The following is a 12,114-nucleotide window of genomic DNA, read 5'->3' on the forward strand; positions in this document are numbered from 1 at the left end:
ACTGCCGAGGAAAGCACACAACAGACAATAAAACATCAGTGGAGGTTCTTGAAACAGAATATTACAAAGTTTTTGCTTACAAATTACAAATAACATGATTTCATGAACAAGATTTCAGATATGCTTTTCAGATAGAGGATTGATGTGGAGAGAGTTTTAGATGACTATTGTCTAAGCTTATAATCTCAAAACTAATAATTAGCATTTTAAACAAAACTGTTTTTTAATCATGTTTCTTACTACTTTCCAAACCACCGATTTCACTTCATTTATTATGAGTCATTGTCACGGTATCCTGCACATCCCTTAAAAGTACAGGGTGTTCGGGATAAATTTGACATATTTATAATTAATTATATTTTTCCGTAAGTTACATGTATTAACACACACTTCTCTTCATTTAAAAGTTTGGACCCTTCTTCATTCATATACAAGATGTCAGAAAGGATGGATAGCTGGAACCCACCTGAATCAAACTCACCATAGTGAGCATCTATTGTATATACAATAGATGCTCACTATGGTGAGTTTGGGGTGGTGGGTTGTGATTCCCTCTCCCCTCTATTTCCAGGAAAAGGCTGAAAATCATAATTAACATGAAGGATCAGTAGGAACCATGCACAAAATGACAAAAGTTTTCATAGTTTCAATAATTTTATTTTTTTATTTTTTATACAAAACAAAAGACGAATTTTATACATCAACTTCTGATTACTCCCAAAATTATTATTTAGTGACATTTGTGGGGAAATTCACTTTACTATAATGAAATTTTGTGGTTTACCATTTGCACTAGTCAGATTAAAATTGGTTTTAGTTTGTTTTAGAAGGGAAAATAACTTGTTTTGGTATGTTCATAACTTTTAAATCTTAGAATTATATATTGGTTATATATCAAATATATATTCATCAGTATTAAATCTTTATTTTATAGGCACAATTTTCTCTTTCTATAATGAAGCTTCCATCCTCAAGGTATGCAAAAAATTTTAATTACAGTAATCTCTCAGTAAATCCATTCTTTTGTTTCCTACAAATCCATAGGAACGAAAGAAATAATATGTTATAGTGAGTTTGCTCATGCATTTAGTATTTAATTAGTATGCAGTTCTTCAGGAAATTGTAAATAAATCCTTCTCCATAAAATTATTATATGTATTTTTCTGGAATGAGAACTTAAATTGCTAATGCCTTGGCTAGCAGGAAATTGTTTATTTTGGAGAACATAAGTTTATTATTATATTAATACAGAATACAATAGCTTTACAATATTATTAGCAAAGAATTCAAAAATAAAGTATAAACAGAGTATGTCATCATCATCAATTCCTGACATGTACCCTGAAGGGGTGTACAAGATGTGATAGTACTACATGAAAAAATTACATCATTACTAACTTTTTATCTACAATTTTCCTCCAAATCAGTCTGTTACTTGTCAAGACTCCAACATTATCAGATCTTACATTTCTGTTTTCTAAGGCACTTTGTACCGTATCAATCCACCTGTATCTTGGTCTTCCTCTGGGTCATTTTGCTGCCAACCTGGCAGAAAGCACTTGTTTTGCTAATCTTTCCTCGTCCATTCTGTTTAAGTGACCATACCACCTGAGATTAGCTCTGCTAATGCATTCCTGGATGCTGATAATGTCAAGTTCTTTCCTAATATCCTCGTTTTTTAATATGATATTGCCATTGATGCCATCTGTTCACGCTTCTCATATCTGTGGACTCTAGTCTTTGGTCAAGTGTTTTACTTCTGACCCAACTCTCAGATCCATCAGTTAAAATTGGTTTGAACACTGTCTTGTATACAGCTAATTTAGTGTTTTCACTAATTTCTCTCTTATTCCATATAAATTTATTCAGTTGACTTCTTACCACACCAGCTTTGTTGATTCTGTTGTCTATTTCCATATTTAATTTACCATCTTCAGTAAAAATTGTGCCTAAGTAGCTGAAATGTTTTACTTGTTCCACAGTTCCCCGTTCACAATACAGTTGACATTTTCAACAATTCTACCTATTTTCATTGTCTTTGTCTTTTTAATGCTGACCTTCATACCATATCTATTACAACAGTTATTCAATTTAGACAGGGAACCTTGCAGACTTGTAGCAGATTTATTTAGAAGTATAACATCGCCTGCATAAAGCAAAGAGCATACATTAACAACTCCAATTCTGATATCATGTTTAATACCACTTTCCTTCATAATGTAATCCATATAGATAATGAATAACAGAGGGGATAATGTGCATCCTTGTCTCACACCAGATTTAACATTAAACCATCTTCCTGTACTTCCTTCAATTCTAACTACTTACTTACAACTCAAATAAAGACTAAGTATTGTTTGATATAATGCACTATTGACACCATATAACTGTAGCATATTGAATAGCTTCTCTCTCTTGGCACCTTGTCATATGTCTTTTCCAGATCGACAAAACTTAAATACAGATCTTTGTTATATTCCCATGCTTTCTCAACTATTTGTCGTAAAGTGAAGATCTGATCCTGACAGCCTCTATTTGGCCTGAATCCAGCTTGTTCTTCACCAAGCTTTTCTTCCACAATTCTTCTCAACCGTTTCTCAAGTATACTTGCATAGATCTTGCCAGGAACACTCAGTATCAAGTATCAATCACCTCTGTAATTCTCACATTAAGTTTTATTTCCCTTTTTATATATGGGTACTATTAGAGCTCTAATCCAATCATCGGAAATCCATCCCTCTGTCCAGGCTTTCTGAACTATGCAGTACAGCCACTGTAAGACTTATACCACCATACTTCAGCATTTCTGGTCGAATATCATCTACTCCTGCTGCCTTTCCACATTTCAAGCCTTTGATGGCTTTTTTTACTTCAAGTATGGATATGTATTCCTGACTGCATGCATGGTCAGTGTTTTTTACCACTGTGCTATCATCACTGCTTGTTTCTTTTAGCAGTTTTTTAAAGTAATTACTCCATATTTCAAGGATATCTTTTTTTCCTTTTTTCATGTCACCTTTATCATCTCTAACTCCTTTTACAGCACTCCTTCCTCCATTTCTAAGCTGCTTCAACAACCTCCATAATATCATACGACCTCCTTGATATTTATTTTCTATGTTCTTGCCAAAGTCCTCCCATGACTTTTGTTTAGCTAGTTTTACACAGTGTTTCGCTTTCTTACATTTGTTTCTGTATTCTGTAAGAGTAAAAGCTGACTTATTTGCCAGGAACTTTTGATATGCTTTCTTCTTTTCCTTCACTGCCTCTTTAACTTCCTGTGTCCACCATGGAGTTCTGATTTTTCTATCCTTGCAGCAGACTACCTCACCACATGCCTCTCTGGCTGAATCAATCAATGTTTTCTTCAGAGTTTGCCACTGAATCTCCAAGGTTTGATTCCTGTTCTCAAACTCTTTTATTTTATTTTCAATAATATTTCTGTATTTTAGTCTACAGTTCACATCTGAGAGCTGCTCAACTTTTATTCTCTTTAAAACTTTCTTGCATGTTATTCTTTTCAATATGAAATTCAATTTTATCCTGCTCAAGACTAAATAGTGATCACTTCCAATTTCAAATCCTCTGTACACTCTGGTGTCCTTCACCAGAGAGAAAACATCACTATCAACAATAACATAGTCAATGAGACTTTTCTTATTCCTTGCCTCTTCTCTCCATGTGAATTTGTGCACATTTTTATGTTGGAACATGGTGTTAGTAATAACCAGTCCATGTACTGAGCAGAAATCCAACAGGTATTTGTCATTATTATTAGCTTTGCTCTTTTCTCCAAATTTTCCCAAAATATTTTTGTGTGTCTGACAATCATTTCCTACTTCTCTATTTAGATCCCCAGCAAGGACCAACCTTTCCTTTTTCATTGTATCAGTTGGTTTTTTTAAAGCATCAAAAAATTCCTGCACTTCTACCTTAGTAGAACCTTCTGTGGGACCATAGGCAAAAATCAGTCTCATTGTCCAATTCCCCATTCTGATATTTGCCCACATCACTCTACTTGAGACTGCCTGCCATTCGATAAGATTAGCCTCGTATTTTGTGTCGAATACTATGGCTACTCCTTCTTTTCCTTGATTGTCATTTCCTGAATATAACATTTTGTATTTATTGCTCAGAAAGATCTCACCAGTTTTTGTCTTTTTTGTTTCAGTCATCACCCCTATTATGTCGATTTGTACTTATCTAATTCTTCAGCTGGTTCCATTTCTTTGTCATTCAGTCTTCTTATGTTGATAGTACTGACTTTTAACTCTGGTGATGTTTAGTTGTGGCGTTTTTTTCATTCCAATAAACGTGTGAAAATAATGCTATTTATTTGTGCCTCATAGTAGCGGTGAAAAGTTAGATGAATTCATGGACAACAGATACAAAGGAGAAGCTGGAGATTCTTGTTAGAGATCTAAACAGCAGAGTAAGAAAGTATGTATAGTAGATTCCAGTTAATTGAGGTATCAATTAATCAGGACAGCTGTTTATTTGGGACAAATATTGAAGAATGGAAACAAATTGGGAATATAATCCAAAGTTACTTCACTTATTTGGGCCACCTTGCCGCTTTATTGGGACGGTGGCTGTTGATGGTGCACGTGTAGTGAGTTGAATAGAAAGTGTTGCTGTCAGCCAATGCTAGAATAGAGTAGAGAGGATGGTCGTATTTCTACAGTGTAATTATTCTACTTATAGTGACTATTAGGGAGCATACTTTTGATTAAAACAGGTAGTATGGGTTAATTATTATTATTATTTTGACACCTCCAGGGAGTCCAAAGACTCATCGAGGGAGAGTGTGCCGACAGCATCGAACGATTGGTCCCCTTCCAACTACTAACCGCGCTCAAACATACTTAACTGAGCCATTAGTAGCAGAGGCTCTACCAATCGACCAACCTTCGCCGGCTTTTAACATAACAAAATCTTTTAACAAAAAGTGTAACAGTGTAGCAATATATATATATATATATATATATATATATATATTCCAAAATCTACAAACGTTTGTTAGACCAGAAGGACGAATTGTGAGAAGAATGGGCAAATCATTAGGGAAAAAATCTCGAAAACTGAAGTGAGAAGACAAGGATCCAGACGTTGAGGAGGCTCTCAATCAGTGATTCTGTACTGTAACTAGATGACTCTTGCATGTTACTGGTCAAATAGGAGAAAACAAATCAGAAGAGTTAGCTAGAAAGCTGGGCCATGTGAGCTTTAAAGCTATAGGTGGTTATCACAGTGGGAAACCAGACATTAAATAAAATTTAAGAAGGCACATGGTGAGGACAGTGCTGATACTGCAAGCACTGAATAGTGAAAATCAACTATACTACCTGATTTGTGACAGAAGTTTAGTCCTGATGAAATCTATGATGCTGACAAAACAGGACTGTTTTTATCATGCAAAACCTGACGGTTACCTGAGCTATAAACTTGCAGCGCTGTCAGTTTCAGAAATAAGCATTGCATTACTGTGGTGTGCTGCTGTAACATGTTGGGAAGTGACAAATGGATGCTGTTGGCTATTTGAAAAAGTGCCAAGCCTCATTGCTTTAAAGGGCTTAGAATAGCCAGTTCTGTATTATGTCAACAAGAATGCATGGACAACCTTTGTTATTTTTCAGGAATGGCTAATGAGTTGAAATGCAGAATTGCAATGAAATTCGAGAAAAATTCTGCTTCTGGATAACTGTGCGGCAATGAATTTTATGGTGACAAATTTCCATTGGTCCTCCATCAAGTCAAGTCCACATTCTTGTTGGGCTCTGATGATGATGTTAATGGATGAGGGTGCACCAACGATAATCTTGGATGCTTTTGCTTGTAATTTGTCTAATTTTTCCTTTACCGTGAGGCAGAAGGTGACCAGATAGGTGCTACATGTTCCATTATTGGCCTTATTAGTGTAGTGCAAGTAGTTTTGAGAATTTTTGACTTTTCGCCCCAATTTGTTCTGCAAAGCCTTTTCAATATATTTGATTTTTTGAGAGCCCTGTTGGAAGTGTCAGAGATGCGTTGAGTAAAATGTAATTCCTCATCAAGCGTAACACCAAGGTATTTTGGATTTGCGAGGCGGTCAGACTCCCCCCCACACACACACACAGAAATACAAGAAAAACAAACTCAGGAAATAAACCAGGGACCTCTTGATCTGCAGTTGATTGCTCTACATCGCTGCTCTCCAGCCAAATAGGTTCTGGGTTCATATCTCACTGTAGCATGGATGTTGTGAATGTCTTTTACCATGCTTAGTGTGGTGCTAGTGTACCATATTTTACAGACTGCTTGAGTAGTTTCCCCATCATGGAAAAGTTAGCAGATAGGAAATCTTAATGCAAGTTTTATATGTATGGAAATGCAGTAAGTAGCTTTTTGTATACCACATATACTTGTTTAAGTGTATATCCAAGTCGGTTTAACATTGAAAATATACAGTCTGTACATTCATTTTAGTTTTTTAGTTTATGGTCATGGTGGTGGTGATGGCTCATCTCTTCTTGAAAGCTTCTTCTTCTCTTAATATTTAATGAATGTCATGTTAATTGAATTCTGTTGTAAATAACCGACTAGAGCTTCTGACCTAATGTCCAATCCTCACCTTCTCGTGGTGCACCCTGTTGGGTATCTACTTTGATACTGAACGAACAAGGATGGGCTGGCAATTTGGGATTTAGCCAACCAAATTGTATTCTTATTGGTTAAACCAAAATAAAAAATGATGGTACAACATGACAAAATTTCATGCCGGCTGGGGCGTCGCCCGGTTAAACAAGGCTCCCGTTGTCTTCGCCAGGGAACCAGGGCGAACAGCGAAAAGTCAGCTACTGGAACAAATCTGAAAACAAACCCCAACTCAACATCACCAGAGTTAAAGATCGGTACTATCAACGTAAGAAGCCTGAATGGCAAAGAAATGGAGCTAGCTGAGGAATTAGATAAGTACCAGATCGACATAATAGGGGTGACTGAAACAAAAAAGACCAAAACTGGTGAGATCTTTCTGAGCAATAAATACAAAATGTTATATTCAGGCAATGACAATCAAGGAAAAGAAGGAGTAGCCATAGTATTCAACACAAAATACGAGGCTAATCTTCTTGAATGGCAGTCAGTCTCAAGTAGAGTAATGTGGGCAAATATGAGAATGGAGAACTGGACAATGAGACTTATTTGTGCATATGGTCCCACAGAAGGTTCTACTAAGGTAGAAGTGCAGGAATTTTTTGACGCTTTAGAAAAAGCAACTGACACAATGAAAAAGGAAAAGTTGGTCCTTGTTGGGGATCTAAATTGCAGAGTAGGAAATGATTGTGAGACATACAAAAATATTTTGGGAAAATTTGGAGAAAAGAGCAAAGCTAATAATAATGGCAAATATCTGTTGGATTTCTGCTCAGGACATGGACTAGTTATTACTAACACCATGCTCCAACATAAAAATGTGCACAAATTCACATGGAGAGAATAGGCTAGGAATAAGAAAAGTCTCATTGACTATGTTATTGTTGATAGTGATGTTTTCTCTCTGGTGCAGGACACCAGAGTGTACAGAGGATTTGAAATTGGAAGTGATCACTATTTAGTCTTGAGCAGGATAAAATTGAATTTCATATTGAAAAGAATAACATGTAAGAAAGTTTTAAAGCGAATAAAAGTTGAGCAGCTCTCAGATGTGAACTGTAGACTAAAATACAGAAAGATTATTGAAGAAAAAATGAAAGAGTTTGAGAACAGGAATCAAACCTTGGAGATTCAGTGGCAAACTCTGAAGAAAACATTGATTGATTCTGCCAGAGAGGCATGTGGTGAGGTTGTGTGCAAGGCTAAAAAAATCAGAACTCCCTGGTGGACACAGGAAGTTAAAGAGGCAGTGAAGGAAAAGAAGAAAGCATATCAAAAGTTCCTGGCAAATAAGTCAGCTGTTACTCTTACAGAATACAGAGACAAATGTAAGAAAGCTAAACACTGTGTAAAACTAGCTAAACAAAAGTCATGGGAGGACTTTGGCAAGAATATAGAAAATAAATATCAAGAAGGTGGCAAAATATTCTGGAGGTTGTTGAAGAAGCTTAGGAATGGAGGAAAGAGTGCTGTAAAAGGAGTTAGAGATGATAAAGGTGACATGAAAACAGGAGAAAAAGATATCCTTGAAGTATGGAGTAATTACTTTGATAAACTACTAAATGGAACAAGCAGTGATGACAGCACAGTGGTAAAAAACACTGACCAGGCATGCAGTCAGGAATCCATATCCATACTTGAAGTAGAAAAAGCCATCAAAGGCTCTAAATGTGGAAAGGCGGCAGGAGTAGATGATATTCGACCAGAAATGCTGAAGTATGGTGGTATAAGAGTCTTACAGTGGCTGCACTGCATAGTTCAGAAAGCCTGGACAGAGGGACGAATTCCCGATGATTGGAGTAGAGCCCTCATAGTACCCATATATAAAAAGGGAAATAAAACTGAATGTGAGAATTACAGAGGTATTTCTCTACTGAGTGTTCCTGGCAAGATATATGCAAGTATACTTGAGAAACGGTTGAGAAGAATTGTGGAAGAAAAGCTTGGTGAAGAACAAGCTGGATTCAGGCCAAATAGAGGCTGTCAGGATCAGATCTTCACTTTACGACAAATAGTCGAGAAAGCATGGGAATATAACAAAGATCTGTATTTAAGTTTTGTCGATTTGGAAAAGGCATATGACAAGGTGCCAAGAGAGAAGCTATTCAATTCGCTGCAGTTATATGGTGTCAATGGGGCATTATATCAAGCAATACTTAGTCTTTATTTGAGTTGTAAGTCAGCAGTTAGAATTGAAGGAAGTACAGGAAGATGGTTTGATATTAAATCTGGTGTGAAAACAAGGATGTACATTATCCCCTCTGTTATTCATTTGTTATTCAATTTTTAGTGAAGATATTAAATTAAATATGGAAATAGACAACAAAATCAACAAAGCTGGTATGGTGGGAAGTCAACTGAATAAATTCATATGGAATAAGAGAGAAATTAGTCGGAACACTAAATTTGCTGTATACAAGACAGTGTTCAAACCAGTTTTAACTTATGGATCTGAGAGCTGGGTCAGAAGTAAAACACTTGACCAAAGACTAGAGACCGCAGATATGAGAGTCCTGAGAAAGATTAGAGGCATGAACAGATGGCATGAATGGCAATATCATATTAAAAACAAGAATATTAGGAAAGAACTTGACATTGTCAGCATCCAGGAATGCATTAGCAGAGCTAATCTCAGGTGGTATGGTCATTTAAATAGAATGGGAGAGGAAAGATTAGCAAAACAAGTGTTCTCTGCCAGGTTGGCAGGAAAACGACCCAGAGGAAGACCAAGATATAGGTGGATTGATACGGTACAAAGTGCCTTAGGCGATAGAAATGTAAGATCTGATAATGTTGGAGTCTTGACAAGTAACAGACTGATTTGGAGAAAAATTGTAGATAGGAAGTTAGTAATGATGTAATTTTTTCATGTAGTACTGTCATATCCTGTACACCCCTTGAGGGTACATGGCAGGAATTTGATGATGATGATGTAAATGACCGTGAAACTGAAGTCAGCATCATTGATATTAACAGAATACTGACTTTCTGAGACCATCAGAATCAAAGCTAACATCAGGTGTATTTATGGAACATTAGCATAACTTAGCACTTCCAAGCCATGATCTAAAATCCTTAAAATCTATTTTGAATTCTGTTTTGACTCTTATTCAAAACATAGGTAATGTGTTATTTATAACTAACTTCATATTGAAATTGATAATGACTTGGAAGTTTATTTTGCACTTGGTTAGACTATACTAAATTTATTGAAAGTTTATTTTTCATTTGGTTAGAATATAATAAATTTAGTTTAATCCTTTATCCAAGTGTGAGCAAACAAAGTTTGCACCTGAAAGTATCTTCAGGACTGGGTTAAGGTAGTGCAACACCAGGACTACTCCTTGCAAAGGTGGAGCAAGCTACTAACACTCCTATCTCAGTATCTCCCATAATGCAAAACACATCTCCTTGCAGATATGTTTAATGTTATGCATTAAGGGAAGGGCCACTACCGAGACTAGTTTCAACCTTTATTGAGGTCTCTTCAGTGGGAACCTGGCCCAAGTGGAGATACCAGCCAGAAGCATTAGTAAAGTCATCTCTACCTACAGGAGTTGCCAAATGGTGTGCCACCTTTTTCATAAATTACTCTGGATTTAGAGAAAGATGTTGAAAGTTTATTTTTCACTTGGTTAGAATATAATAAATTTAGTTTAATCCTTTATCCAAATGTGAGCAAACACTATAGGTAGAGATGACTTTACTAATGCTTCTAGCTGGTATCTCCACTTGGGCCTGGCTCCCACTGAAGAGACCTCAATAAAGGTCGAAATTAGTCTCGGTAGTGGCCCTTCCCTTAATGCATAACATTAGACATATCTGCAAGGAGATGTGTTTTGCATTATGGGAGATACTGAGATAGGAGTGTTAGTAGCTTGCTCCACCTTTGCAAGGAGTAGTCCTGGTGTTGCACTACCTTACCCCAGTCCTGAAGATACTTTCAGGCACAAACTTTGTTTGCTCACACTTGGATAAAGGATTAAACTAAATTTATTATAATAAATTTTAAAATAAAAAAAACAAAAAGACCAGCTGATGTAATTTAAAATAGTAGGGTGCTGGGTTTTGTATAGCTTAAGGCCTCAGTAAGTCTAAATCCAGCCCTGGGTACATCTCTTGGCAACTCGTATAGGTAAATATGACCTCTCCATTGCTTCTGCCTTAGTATCACCACTTAGGGTCTGCCTCCCACTGACGAGATCTCAATAAAGGTCGAAACCGCTCTGGATAGAGGCCCTTCCCTTAATGCATAGCAGTATACATGTCTGCAAGGAGATGTGCTTTGTATTATGGGAGATACTGAGACAAGGAGTGATGAGAACTTGGTTCACCTTTGCTCCGAGTTGCCAAGGGATGTACCACCTTACCTTAGTCCTGAAGATATTTTCAATCGCTAAATTTGTTTGCTTACACTTGGATAAAGGATTAAACTAAATTTATTATGATAATGACTTGTTTCTTTTTGTTTTTCTCATTTTCCCTATATATGAAGGAATAATATCAGTGTGTATAAAACTTACATAGGTGTAAGTTTTATATAAACTTTTTATTATATAAAGTTTTATAAGTTTTATGTAAATTTACATAAAACATAGTTGCAAAATTGCATTTTTATTAAATTTAAAAATATTTTCTTTAATTATCAGGAGAATTTTAGATGACTACATTCCTGACAATAGAAATCTTCTAAGGATTGACAGTAGCAGTGAGTATTAATTTAATTGGTAATGGTAGTTTTGTTGAAATGAATTGAATACTTATATTGTTATCATATGATATATATATGCATCACGAAACTAACTTCTTTTAATTCATAAGTTTAAAAGCAGTTTGCTAAACGGATGGCACTTCTGTTCTCCAACCAATAGTCCATGGATTTGAATTCAACTGTAAGCATGGATGTTTATGAATATCATTAACCCTTAATTAGCTGCACCTTTTTTGTTACATAATTAGTCACATGGGGGCCTGTTTGATCCAAAATTAAAGTTATATTTCTTTAATTTCTCTATTTCTCATAAAATGTTTTTATTTATTATAAGGTTGATAATGGTGAGTGAAACGAAATAAACAAATCATTAATATTGCTTTATTTTCATATTAATTATTAGCATCTTTATTCAGTCTTTATTTTCCATACAATTATTGCATCTTACTGAAGAATGCTCATACAACAAAAGCTCAGTCATTTTTCACACTTTTACCTTATTTTACGATCCTTTGATCTTGGATGTATTATACAGCGGTGTCAACAAATGTAATCATTGCAACTAGAACAAGAAATTATGCATAAAAGTACAAAATCTAAATTTTAAAAAAAAAAAAAAAATGTAAGTAGTCGCATGGGATCAGAAATCACTCCTTACTCCACAAATCATTGTGCCGGCACACAACTGATTCGGCGTGGAGGCAGCAAGAAACTCAGCTACTCAAAATCACAATAAAAATCCATCATTGGTTTTGTCAGAAATCAAACTT

The 12,114-nt window shown here is 35.7% G+C and overlaps 1 protein-coding gene across 1 annotated transcript in view; it reads left to right on the forward strand.

The window, feature by feature from the left end:
* The window catches only part of LOC150102188 (nuclear RNA export factor 1-like), a 195,317-nt gene that overhangs the window by 131,685 nt on the left and 51,518 nt on the right, over positions 1 to 12,114 (forward strand). Inside the window, exons 17-18 of the mRNA XM_090398890.1 lie at positions 935 to 975; positions 11,283 to 11,341. Coding sequence (XP_090255016.1) covers positions 935 to 975; positions 11,283 to 11,341 — 100 coding nt within the window. The remainder of the gene's footprint in view (positions 1 to 934; positions 976 to 11,282; positions 11,342 to 12,114) is intronic.

The sequence above is a fragment of the Typopeltis vanoorti genome, chromosome 10 (assembly GCF_054136105.1).
Source record: "Typopeltis vanoorti isolate ZY-2024b chromosome 10, IOZ_Tvanoo_1.0, whole genome shotgun sequence".
Taxonomy (NCBI): domain Eukaryota; kingdom Metazoa; phylum Arthropoda; class Arachnida; order Uropygi; family Thelyphonidae; genus Typopeltis; species Typopeltis vanoorti.